This window comes from Lotus japonicus, chromosome 1, assembly GCF_012489685.1.
Source record: "Lotus japonicus ecotype B-129 chromosome 1, LjGifu_v1.2".
NCBI lineage: Eukaryota > Viridiplantae > Streptophyta > Magnoliopsida > Fabales > Fabaceae > Lotus > Lotus japonicus.
The window spans coordinates 90,158,151-90,171,917 of NC_080041.1; the positions used below are offsets into that span (position 1 = coordinate 90,158,151).

General features: G+C 32.8%; 1 protein-coding gene and 1 non-coding gene across 5 annotated transcripts; both read right to left on the reverse strand.

Moving 5' to 3' along the window:
* Window positions 1-307: 307 nt before the first annotated feature.
* On the reverse strand, window positions 308-5,339 carry LOC130727656 (protein MOR1-like). 4 transcript variants are annotated; one of them, XM_057578852.1, is made up of 7 exons: window positions 4,988-5,339; window positions 4,633-4,743; window positions 4,422-4,513; window positions 4,127-4,206; window positions 3,867-4,044; window positions 3,692-3,759; window positions 308-2,940 (listed from the first exon to the last, which is right to left on the reverse strand). In XM_057578852.1, the coding sequence occupies exons 2-7, from the start codon at window positions 4,652-4,654 to the stop codon at window positions 2,862-2,864; spliced, it is 519 nt and encodes a 172-aa protein (XP_057434835.1). In that variant the 5' UTR covers window positions 4,655-4,743; window positions 4,988-5,339; the 3' UTR covers window positions 308-2,861. The 4 variants fall into 4 exon arrangements, with proteins under 4 accessions (XP_057434835.1, XP_057434837.1, XP_057434834.1 ...); XM_057578854.1 differs by having other exon boundaries at window positions 4,422-4,548; XM_057578851.1 differs by having other exon boundaries at window positions 4,841-5,339.
* Window positions 5,340-6,344: 1,005 nt separating this feature from the next.
* On the reverse strand, window positions 6,345-6,427 carry TRNAL-UAA (transfer RNA leucine (anticodon UAA)). Its single transcript has one exon. It is a non-coding gene; the product is annotated as a tRNA-Leu (tRNA).
* Window positions 6,428-13,767: the final 7,340 nt, after the last annotated feature.

The following is a 13,767-nucleotide window of genomic DNA, read 5'->3' on the forward strand; positions in this document are numbered from 1 at the left end:
TAAACAAGTGAACCCTAATTAATCTGCTTCTGTACTTGAAAAGTTGTAGATAAGCACTTTTTGCATGACAAGAAATGCCGTTGACAAATCAAGAGAAAGTTATCGAATAAAATGTTGCAAAAGTGGAAAGTGAGCTAAATGCATACAGTTAGTGTGAGTTGTTGATCATGTGACTAAAGCATAAATAGGTGGCTCCAACTCTCTATGGTGTAACAAATAAATTACTCTGAAGAATCGTGTATACTGAATTTACCAGTCTTACATACCATATTTTAATATAAGAATTATAATCACAAATAAATATTTCTGAGGAATAGCATGTGACCAAGATGGTGGGGTACCATGACATTGCAGGACAAAGTTCCAACTATTGGGCGAGTAACGGCAATAATGAATGAAAAACGTGCAATGATATCTATGGGAAATTGATCAGATACATCTTAGTGGACAACACTGCTCATGGGTCACCTGGTTTGTTCTAATTCTAATTTGACATTACCACCTTACAGTAGAAAAGAAAGGATAAGGGTGAAGAATATTCATACCAATTAAGCAACACTCATAACCCAAGTCAACTGCAAATACTCTGCATAATTGCACTTTTATGCCTGCCTTTAACCAAGTTGATGCAATTCACGGAGAGCCACCAAGTTTAAGTGGCTTCAGCATCTTAAAATAGATGCTGGAGTGTTTACACAAACTCATGAATAGTTAATCAAACATAAGAGTAAGCAATTATTCAGTGATACAGGTTCAATTGGTATCAGACTTGCATGCCCAATGTACTTAATCCCCAGGTCCTGCGGTCGAGTTCGAGTCTTAGAAGGTAAAGTTCTTAAGGGGGACGAGAAAATTCCTTATTTGTACACTACACGGCAAATCTGGCCACACGATCCAGTTAGGCAAATTACAAGTGTTAAATTAACCTGCTATGTACAAATAAGAAGCTTCCTCGCCCCTCAAGCTAGTACTTTATCTTTCAAGACTCGACCCCACGATCTAAGATTTAACACCATGGGCAGACAAGTATTGTATCAATGGAGCTACGAAAGCTCAAAAAGAAGATATCATACATTCAAGGTAACTATTGGGAAAATGTAGTTCAAAATATCTGTTTATTTGAGACTAAAATGTAATGTACCAGCTGTACGTTGGTGGTTTCTAATCTACAAGCTGCAAATTTGGTATATGCTGAATTTCAACCTTATGTGCAGTGCAATGACTGATATGCTTGGAGCATCACAGAAAAAGAATGTTGAACAAGTAAGGTGCTAAATGCTATAAAACAAAAGTGGCAAGAAACAAAACACTCCACCATAGTTACTTTTTTGGTTTCAATGATGTTCCCTAGGGGGCCTTTAGAAATCACTTTTATGATATATATATGTTCTTTGCCATTCATGGCTAAAAAGTCATGTACGACTAACTTTATTTACTTCATTTTTTGACTCCATAATATCTAAGATCTGTGTTTTCAATTGTTTTGTGCTATGTACACATGTATCAGCATAGTTAATGCATTTATTTATGCATTGTTTGTTCGTAGGGAATTCTAAATCTCACTCTCACTTTTTTCCTTTTAGCCTCAATTCTTTTTCTCTAGATCCAAACAACTTAAAATCATATCAATTTTCACTCGATATTCTTTCCTCTTATATTATTCTTTCATCTCACTCTCACCCCTACATCCAAATAGAGCATCAGGCTGAACTTTGGAGCTACCACCCATGGCCTATTGAGCTGCAGGGTAAATGATTTATAAAAGGGTGAACTACTGACCTTTATAATGGAAACAGAAGCAAGTGATTGTGGGAAAGGGGAAAAAAGCAAACCTGTGCCTTAGATAGATTAAAACGATTCAACACACCAATTACATATTCATGACATATCTTGTAGATAACTTAAATTCGTTACCCAAATAAATATTCTTGTAGCAAAATAACAAGGAGGATGCTGCATGCATATTTACTAAATTTGTCTGAATACCTCTTCTGTACTCTGCATATGCGTGTGCATATAAAAATAATTATATGATTTCGATTGCATTAACATATACAACATAATTGAAAAATATCATTTCCAAGCATCATGTCACATGATACATAGAAGATCGAAAGATGAAGAAAGAGACATCTAAATAGAGGTGACAGTGTGCTGTGTATTGTGTATATATACTAATATTTAGAACTGGTTAGTCAAGCGGATCTCGTCAGGCAATTATTTACTCTTGTATCTATGATAAAACTTGAGTTCCAACCTTTGCGTGTGTAATGGCACTAATGAATATCGATGGGGAATTGAGCAGATACATTCTAGTGGACAGGACTGCTCATGGGTCACATGGTTTTGTTCTAATTCTAATTTGACATTCCACCTCACAGTAGAAAAGAAAGGATAAGGGTAAAGAATATTCATATCAAAAACACTCATAATCCAAGTCAACTGCAAATACTCTACATAATTGCACTTTATGCCTGCCTTTCACCAATTTCATGCAATTCACGGCTGCAGCATCTTAAAATGCTAGTCTTAACACAAATCAATTCTGAGGAGAAAATTGATTTTTTGAGGAAATAAAAACTGATCCAAACATGCTATGAATCAGTATAAGGCCAGGATGGCACTAGAATTTGATATATCTATTTATAGATTGTATGTTATCATAGTTGTATGCAGTTATAGATCATATGTATGGATGTGGCTGTTAGGAAGACAGTGAAGTCTAAAAAGACAATGAGCCAAGAAACAAAACACAGAAACGCACACCAAATCTCAACACAAGTATAATCTCATGAACAGTTAGCAAGTCAGGAAATTTACAGACAGAGGAGTAGGCAATTATCCAGTGGTGTTATGTAGTATCAAAGTTCCAGATTCTTCAGAAAGGCCAGGACAGTCTCATATACAGCTTCCTGCTCTGGTTCTTTGTCTTGCTCTGATCTAAAAAACAGCAGAATATTTTGTTAAGAACTTAAGATGGCATCACCCCCGTCTAATTGATTCACAATTTCACATCAACCTATTGAGCTAAAAAAGGTTCACATTAGTCAAGTAAGCATCAGCTGTGTTTGCTATCGAGTGATTAATGCCATCATCTGTTAGTAAACCCTATGTGGCTGATAAGAGTTTATATTGTCAAGAAATAAGTTCAAATTTGGAGATGGCACCACCAGCACCAAAGATTATGGTGAAGATTTGGCTTGACATAAACAAATCATATTTGCAACAGCAGGAAGAAAGCTTTGCAGGTCTTGAAAATTCCATGACATCAGCTTGCCTACCATTTGATTTTTCTATTTTTTGGGGGAATATTTTAGTACCTATCCCTAAGATAAGCTGTAGTTTTGAAGGTATAAAAGTGATGAATATATGGCTCTCTCTACACTTAGGCCCATACTGCTCACTCTCCAATAAATTACTTAGCACTTACCCCCAATAAAAAAGAATGGATCAATATTTTCATAAGTTCGGCTTTAAAACAATCAAAAAATGAAAAGCAATTAATAAAGAAATAGATACCTTCACAGAGACTGCAATTTCAAAAAACAAAATGAAAAAGAAATAGCATCAAAATGCACGAAGAAATGGAAGCAAAGTCATATGGCCTAATGCGCGAAGAAAAGATCCTAGATTTTAAAAGGAAACTCAATAAGGCAAAATGGAAGCAGAGTCATTAAAATCAAGCATCTACCTTGTTTGGCAATATGGCTTTCTTGTTCCTGAAACATTTGCAAGCCACGCATCCAACTTTTTTTCCAACTTACGGGAAATGATACTTATTATTTCAATAACGAGGAGAGCATAATAGATCAAAAAATTCTTTCAACAAATAATGAATCAAACAACTAAAAATCAATTTAGCTTACCATTTTGTTTCTTATTTCCAACAACAAAATTGATTTTACACTATCTTTACCAATCCAGCGACAAAGGTCAGAGGTCAACTCCATAGAACATGCACGGACATTTTGATCTTGATGCTCAAGGAGTTCTGGAAGCATCTTCAAAATTCTTTGTGGGGGAACAACTTCTGCTCCAAATTCACTAACAGCATAAAAGATGATAATTATATAAGATCCACAAAATAAAAACAGGACTATTATAGATTTCGCAAGAGATTACGAACCTTAAAGCTTGAGTCATAACATCTATTGCAGTTACAACTACTGTTGAAACTTTGTTTTCTATCGCTTTCTCCATTGCATCCTAAAATTACGAGAAAAAAAATCTTGAGGGAAAAGAAAACAGAAAAACGCGAAGCACAACTAGTAATGCACATGAAATATAACATTAATAAAAAACAATGAAATGAAATTATGAAAACAATGACATTTGAAATCAACAGTTTGTAGACTCAAATCTTATACTATATCAGAAAACCACTCAATGCCAACGAAAACAAAAGGAGGAAAGAAGAGTACCAGAACTGCATCCACAGCCTCCAATTCCACCCAGAGCATAAACACTTCCTTTGTCTTATCCACAGTCTTTGGCCCTCCCATCATGCAATTCGCTGCTAAAATCGCATCACAAACTTCACTCCCAAACCTACCCGTAGTTCAAATTCAAACTCAGAAGGTAACATGCAACTAAATATCAACAAAACAAAGGAAATAACAACGAAATTCTCACCTGCAAGCATGAGCATCTGCATCTCGCAAGTAAGCAATCAATGAATCGAATCGAGCGCCTTCTCCTGCACAAGAGCATTCGAATCCGCCACAGTCTTTCTAAAATAAGGACCTACAAAATTCAAGATCAATGAGAAAAAACACACAGATCAGCGTCCGAAGATCAGGACCGAATCGGAAAACACGAAAACCCTAACAACGGTGCCGACCGATGCGAGGGTCCTTGGGATCGGAGATCCTCCCATTGCAGTTCCTCCAACATTGTGTTCACCTCCCAGAACCCTAACGAGAGAAGTTGAGAACAGAGAGTGTGGTGTGGGTTTCTGATTTTAGTTTGAGCAAATGGCTTTATATACCTTCGATTCAAAAACACATCTTTGATGTGATTTTTATTTTGGCGCGTTTTTCTTTTTCCAGACCAGTAGATTCCTCTTTTTTACCTACTATCACCCTTTACTTAAAAAACGATTCCTCGTCTCCACCGTCCATGCTCCATCGTCAGATTCATTCCTCTCTCGCCCCCTTTCTTCCTCCCCTCCTTCAACTTATTTGTTTATCTATTTCTGCGAAGATGCATGGATTATATTGAAGGTAAAATTGGGGCACAATAACAATAAGTTGCAGAAGTAGTGGAGAACTTGGAAACGTGGTGTGGATGATAGATTATTTGAAGAAAGAGAGGGAAATGGGAAGAGTGTTGTAAATGACGAATTTGTTTGAAAAATCATTAACTCTATTTCCAGATTTTCCAAACACAAGATTAGTTAACACTTATTTGTGAATTACTAAAAAAAATTTGAAAGTGACAGTTGGTCACCGGTCAAACAAGGGTTCAAATTTGGACGTCTTTTTTTAGTGGTTCATATTAAAGAAATTCTACTTTATATAAGTTCTGCACACTCGATTTGTGAAGTAAAAAAATAGCTTATTAATATGTAATTTATCAATAACAACACAAATATGTTGGTGGAATTTTTTCTTATGCTGAACAGTGTCACTTAATTTTTACAAAGCAAATTTGAAGTCATACTCAAATTATGAGTAGGGGTGGAAATGAGTCAGGCCGCCCAACAGGGGCTTGTGGCTTGGCTCGTCAGAGGCTTGCCCTGACTTGGTTTGTTTATTAAAAAAGCTGGGCTTAAGCTTTTTAAAAGGCTTAATTAACTAAAAAGGTCAAGCTCAAGCTATCATAAAAGCCTATTTGGCTTGATAGGCATGCTTGTTATAAGTTTATTTGGGATTGAGACTTATTATTATTTGTTTTATTTATATGTTTAAGAATTGAGACATATTATTATTAAATGATTTGTTTATGTTTAATTTTAGTTTTGTTTGTTTTAAATAACCGAGATTTTGTTCTTTGAAATGCAATGATATATAGGTTTTTTATTTATTTGAAACGGAATTGCAATAATATATAAAAAAAAGCTTATTAGCTCGTCGGCCTATTAACCCGTCAGTCTATCGACATTCTTTATATGAAACTGTCTGGCGTCTGATAAATAGGCTTTTAAGTAGGCTACTAGGCCAAGCCATGCTTTATAATAAGCCAAGCAGAGCCTTAAAATTTGGCTTGTTGACAGGCCACAAGCCAGGCTTGGGCCAGGAAAACACAATGCAGGCCAAGCTTGGGCTACGCAAAACTTGGCTTGACTTGGCTTATTTCCACCCCTAATTATAAGACATAAAAATGTTTTAAAATTGAATAAAAATTGCAAGCTGTGGGGTTCGAACCCACGCGCACTTATGTGCAGAAGATCTTAAGTCTTCCCCCTTAACCTCTCGGGCAAACTTGCCAATTACAACAAGAATTTGACTATAAAAGCATTTTTACTGTTTTGTATCACATCATATCATACCAGGGGCGGAGCTAGGAATTTAACACCGGAGTGACTAAAGCTTAAATAAAGAAATTAATTTGGCTTTCTTTTATCTAAACAATATTTATTTTTTGAACTTATTTTTACGTATACTTTATATACACATATTCAATCTTTTATCCTTCATTTTATCAAATTTTACTATATCAAACATAATTTTATCGAACAATAATCCAGACGACTCCACATATGTAAATCAATTAATATAATTTTATCGAACACCTTTGGAGGTTCGATTCCTATCAGGAGCATTTTCCCTTACTTGATGTCAGGACTAGTGAGAGATTATTCAAGTTCATTCCATTGCACCACAAGTATTACCTAATAATATGTATTAAATTTACCATTGGAGCCATATGAAAATATATACCTAGTATCAGAATGAATATTGAAAAGATTCGGGGGCGCGGAGGCACTGGTAGGGATGGCACTCGCGCGGGACGGGGACGGGAGTGCCTTCGCGCCCCCCCGCCCCCACATCTTTCTTTTGTCCCCGTCTCCATCCCCATTCCTCGCGGCGGGGGTGAATTTTCACCCCGTCCTCCCTCCCTATCTCCCCATGGGTCCCACAGGGTTCATAACATGTCATTAAAATTTTAAATTAAGTATGTAAAATACATAAGTTTTAGCAATAATTTCATATATTACAAGTGACAATCCAACTATATCAAATTCAAGATAAATATATGATAAAGTTTAAATAAAATTCATCACATAATGTGTGAAGTCTACAAAATGAACAATATGAACCGTAAATTACAACATTTAACTCATAAAATTTTTGAAGCCCAACACCCAAAGTATTCTTTCGAGCATTTAACTCATCTAAAATGTGAAGTATGTATCATAAGTAATTCAAAATTTATAAGTGTATTATTGTATTTTAACTTATATATACGGGGCGGGGACTCTGTAGGGTGGGGAGAATGATCCCCATCCCCAAATTCTTATCGGGGGGATTTTCATCCCCTGTCCCCATCCCAACGGGACAGTTCCCACGAGGATCCTCATCTTCAGGTGAAAATTACCCTCCCTAGACACTGGTGATCCACCCGGTGGCTCGGCCCTTATATCACACCATATTAAGATATCGTAATACGATGTGTGCGATTTCTTCTAGTATCTCAATTCCTTACAATGGGTTGAAGTAGCACATCTTTCATCAAAGAAGGGGACTATGAAAAGAACACTCAATGTGCTTTCTTGTTTTTACTTTACATGGAAAGATTCACATTTTCGTTATTTTGATAGCTAAGAGGTATGTTTCACTTAATGTTCTCAATTGACTTTTTTTTACTAGAAATAACTTTCAAATTTACTTCACTCTTGAAAACACGATTCGGGTGCAAAATGAAAATGGTCCTAATTGTTATTAAATTAGTGAAAGGGAGTGAGGAGAAGAGAATAGCAAGTGTGAGCAAGTGAAATTGTGTGGAATGAGGTGTTGGTTGCTTGATGCAACATCCTCTATATTTATAGAGTTAGATTAATATAGATAGACAAAATACATGGCTTGGCCCATTGACCCAAGATGGTCATTTTATTTACAACACTCCCCCTGAATGACCATCCCTTAAGAATGTGTATGGTTAAAACCTTACTAGGAAAAACCCTTTGGGACAAAAACCTAGTGAAGGAAAAAGAGTACATCATTCTATAGTTCGTCTTTGTACATTGCCTCATTAAAAACCCTACAATGAAAAACCCAGTGGGAAAAAACATGGTTAAGGAAAAAAGAGTACAATGCATTTTAATTTGAGATCTTTCAGCCGACGAACTCCGATATTTTGCACTAGCTTTTGTTGTTGGAAGGGCCTTCGTAAATAAGTCTGCCAAATTATCACTTAAACGAATTTGTTGGATGTCTATGTCACCATTCCTTTGTAGATCATGAGTGAAGAAGAGCTTCGGTGATATGTGCTTTGTTCTATCTCCCTTGATGTATCCTTCTTTAGCCTTGTGTTGTCTGCAAGGTGACGGATGAATCTCCGATGTAGAATTTCTCATATTCATATTTGGACAATGAAACCGGAACCAGTTGAAAGCACGTTCCATTTTGTCAATCAATGACCAAATCAGAACCAAACAAATATGTAATATCCTTTTACACCTTTGGGGTATAGACTTTCAAGTCCAAAGACGCTTATATTTTTGCAAATGAACTGCTTCTTTATATGTTGGCCAACCACACCCTTTAATATGGGTTCAATTCTCACACTTATAATATTGAGCGCTACATCATTTGTCGACAATTTTTCAAGTTATTGGTTCCTTGTTTCAACTTGTAGAGATATAATTGATTGAGATCTCTTTGTATCAATAACCACAGGTACCTGGACCTCTTCAGGAGGTTTAAACAATTTTCGTAATCTCTACACTTTTCATGATAATTTTCCTCATAACAAGACCATCTTCCTTCTCTAAGATTTATCTTTGGAACTAAGCTTAGACATATCTTAGCCTAATAAAATTTTAATAGAGAAGGACATTTGCAGCATAAAGGAATCTAGAAATTCCTTTTAGATCAGATAATGCATTCTTTGAATTGCAGGTTCATATTGTTGTGTAAGAATATATATGCATTCAAAACAAATTTTCTAAGCTGCTTAGTTTTTCTCTCCCCCTAATGCCGAGAAATAACGATAAGTAAGATATGCAATATCTTCAGGAAATACATCAAATTCATAGCATAATCTCAGCTTTCTTTTAATCTCATCTAATTGTTGTCTGCTGGACAACGAAGAACACATAGCATAAAAAGTTCTTAGATGAGAGATATTAGGTTTCTAACAACGAACCAATTGCAATAGAGAGAATTATAATGACTCATTGGCTTGATGCATATAGATGTTGCTACTAGCAACATCACATGTCCAAAAAATAAGGACATTTGTTCTCTTAATGATTGTCTAGCTATAAATAAGAAGCATTTAGCTAAATATCTTTGCTAGATCATTTTAAATATGAACATGTGCAACTTGACATTCAAAATCATGTCACATACCAACTTGATCAAGGTTGGAAATTTCACTCTATCAAGGTCGATGCATCGATAAACATTGTATATGTGCATACATCAAATATATTCAAGAATCATAGGGAATTCCCCTTACTTTGCCACAATTTTAATTTTTGGCTTTGAGAATATATGAGAAATAAACTTTCGCATCATAAGACTCGGGATGGTCTAACCGGTCATATGCCAATGACAATCACTTCTTTCGTATGAAGAACTTCGCTAATCAAAATAATGCTTCAATATTTCAAAGAATATTTTCTTGCATTTTGAATCCTTCAGGGATTTTCACATTTTTTCATTTTTATCTTCATAACGTGTTAGAAATAGAGAGATGAACTAATATAAGCAAAGAGAAGAGAAGCAAAAGAGAGAAGAGAGCAAAAGAAGAGAGAATAATCAGAATAATGTGAATGGAGATTTTTTTTTTCAAATATTGTGCTCTTGCCAATGTCTTCATCTGAGGTATGAGGTATGCTAGCATGACAAAAAGCCCATACGCAAACCATGCATTTCTTGTCACAAAAGGGAAAAAATTGGATGAAAAAAAGGAAGAAAACAAGAGCGTCACGAAAAGAATAGCTAGATCAGATATGCAGTATATTGTTGTCGCATAGATCATAAGATTAGATCCATAAAGAGCAAAAATAAAAATTAGATGAAGAGCAAATTCGTGCTGATAACCTGTTATGAAATTAGTGAAAGGGAGAGAGGAGAAGAGAGTAGCAAGTGAAATTGTGTGGAATGAGGTGTTGGTTGCTTGATGCAACCTCCTCTATATTTAATTATTTATAAAGTTAGATTAACATAGATAGACAAAATACATGGGCTTGGCCCATTGACCCAAGATGGTCATTCTATTTACAACACTAACTAGTGTTTTTTACCCGCGTGTTGCACGGGGAATTTGTCTATTGTATTTGATAAATCGATCGATATTTTAAATTATAAAAAATTTAAGATACTAAGAAGGTAAGAATAATCATAATAAAGATGTAGATATTTAAATAGCATAAATTCAGACACTCAATTCTAGTGTTTTGTAAAGTTTTGCATATATGAGTTATAACTGAATCTTGTTTGCGAAGATGTATACCCGTGTTACATAAAAGATATTGCTTTTGTGTTTTAGATATGTAAAAAATACATAAATATATAATTATTGTTTACATTATTAAAAGTACACTTAAGTTATGTAAAAATGTTTTTTTTTTCACTGGTACAAATTTTCATTTTTCATGTTAAATGTTCCTTCCCGTGAGATCTCGTAACTCAAATATGTTAGCACTAATAGATTTATAGTATATATGCATTAATATTTTTTATTCCTCATACTATTCTTACTATCAAATTATTATAGTTATATACAGATATAAATATAATTACTCTTAACTTTTCTTTACCTAATCTGAACGGTTCAACTTTTAACTATTCTTCTTCTTCCACCTCTTCCCTCTAATAGTATTGGATGACTCCAAGCTCTAAAACTCACTAATTAATATTCGACACTTCATTAGTGAATCATCAAATATATTCCATAAGTATTAATTGGATATGACATCATACCATCTAAAAATTCACATTTCACCTACTTCTTTAATCCCCTTGAAGTGCTACTGCATGAGATGCTTTTTAAGAAATGTTAGGACGTTAAAAAAAAGTCAGGATTTTTTAAAAATGTTGAGTTAATTATTCCATTAAAAATAATTGGGTTATAGTATTATTTTAAAATAGGGTTCTGTTATGTGTGCGTGTGTAATCCCTTTACCAAATCTACAAATATATTAATTAATTATTGAACCAATATATTATAGAAATCATTTTTTAGGGAGTTAAATAAGATTTTTTTGAAAGATGAGTAAAAAAAGATTACTGTCTAATTAAATAGTGCAAAGTAGTAGTATATTATTAACCCAAAAAAAAACTCGCTTAAATCTGAATGCTATTAATGTTCTTTTCGTTTCCCAGTTCTAGTAGTTGTGTTATCTTTCTCTTCTTTTCTAGTTGTATTGTCTTTGTTTTCTTTGTATTTGCTAGTGATGGGCTTTTGCTGCTTGTACGGTGCTTTGGGTGGTTTTAACCACTCATGCTTTATTATTAATATATAACTTGTTTATTCTCAAAAAAAATATGAATGACATTTATTATGATATTTATTCCCGTAAAAAAAATACTCGCATTTCGCAACAATAATTTTAAATAAGAATTTAATGTATGATAAATGAAAACAATATAGAATCAACCGCAGTCCGCAACTAATGAGAAATTCTGCCAAGTTCACCTAGCAACCATCAAATCTCTGCGTGTCCATGATAGTTTTGTGGACCCTTAGCATCAGATCATCTCCCTTTTCCTAGAATTAACATTAAATAAAAATAAGATGAATTAAGAAAAAATCAAGAAATAAACAACTTAAATACTAATCAAATCTAAAATTAAAAAATGTACTAATTAAAGATAGATAAAAACTGTCAAAATCTAGCAAATCACAATAAAAACTCATAAAATTATGAATTAAATAAAAATCCGAAAATTCAATAAAAATACCATAAAAATCAATTGATACTCTAAAAATACATCAAAAATAAAATAAAAGACCCAAGATAAAATCAAGAAATAAACAACCTAAATCTCTAATCAAATATAAAATTAAAAAATGTACTAATTAAAGATAGATAAAAACTACCAAAATCTAGCAAATCACAATAAAAACTCATAAAATCCTGAATTAAATAAAAATTCGAAAATTCAATAAAATGCCATAAAAATTAATTAATCCTTTGTTTTTCAATATTAAATCTGCATGAAGATTTTTTTTCTAGAATGTTTTGCCACCTGACACCCCCATATCATCCCAAAAATATATATACAAATTTTGTTTTTCTTGACTTTGAAATAAATATTTTTATTACATATTTTTTAAAACACTATTAAATCTGAATTAAAATTTTTTTTCTTAACTTTGAAATACGTATATTTTAAAACACTATTAAATCTGCATTTAATTTTTTTTTTTCTAAACTTTGAAATACATGTTTTTACATATATTTTAAAAAACAACATTCACGTTACATTTTGCTTTTTAATATTTGGGAATATTTTATTTATATTTAAATATCATAACCTATTAAATGTGATCAATTTTTTTGTAGGAAATATTTGTCATTTATAGTGAAAAAACTTTATTAACATTAAATATATTAATATAAAGATGAAATTAAAAAAATTTAATCATTCAAAATTATTTGTAGGTAAAATGTTATATCTTACTTAAACTTTAAAAATATAAATGGGAGAATATAAAATTATGAATTAGACATTTAATTAAAGTAAACTATTTTTCAATTTGAACAATCATGCATGATTGAGGTCATTTATTTACCATTTTTTTCTTCAAATTGTTGGGCGTTTGGTTTAAAATGCAGGCTATTTTTCCTCTGCCCTTGGCACTTGGTTCTTTCCAGTAGCGGCATGGATTTCACATCGGTGAAAATTATGGATAATGCTAATTTGTATGAATGTTATGCAAACGAATACCTATCATTGGTTAAAATTTCCTTATCATGCGGCATTCATCCTTATTTTCCTGCAAAAGCTAATTTTAATTGATGGAAATTAAAATTCACGTGTTTCTCCCAAAAAAAAGTGAATCTGGATATACAATAGAAATTTTCAAATAGTCTTATTATATAATTGCAAAAGAAAAAAAAAACATTGACAGTGAATATAAGAAAGAAAACAACTATAACTGTACCGTTGCATGTGGTATAAGATCAGAAATAACAAACCTTTGAACCAAAGACATTTTTGAAGAAGATTGATGAAGAAAAAAATATATAGAACATTGTGCATTAGAAAAAAAGAAGAAAAAAAAATCTCAATTGTAAAGATGAAGGTATATAAGGAACAAACCTTTGGTATGACCCTTTTTTTTTCTTCCTCACACTGTATATTGCACACTTCAGTGCTTGACACAATTTATAGCACTCTTATAAAAAAAATTGATATCGTGGTCAATCTATAAAAAAATTGTCTTAAATTACTATAATTAAATTATATGTACACAATTTATAGCATCATAATAAAAAACATTAAAACTCATTGTCAATTTAAAATATTTTATCTTAAATTACTATAATTAAAGAGATGAGAAGTTTATTTTGATACAAAATCATGTTCATCTATTATCTATATCTAAAAAAATATTCTTTTAGTATAATGAGATCATTACGGAAAATAC

Coding starts and splice junctions, on each gene's coding strand:
- LOC130727656 (XM_057578852.1), bottom strand. CDS start 4,654: ATGCAGATGCTCATGCTTGCAG. Junction 4,045..4,126: donor GTTATGACTCAAGCTTTAAG/GTTCGTAATCTC, acceptor TTATGCTGTTAG/TGAATTTGGAGCAGAAGTTG. Junction 2,941..3,691: donor AAGCCATATTGCCAAACAAG/GTAGATGCTTGA, acceptor GCTGTTTTTTAG/ATCAGAGCAAGACAAAGAAC.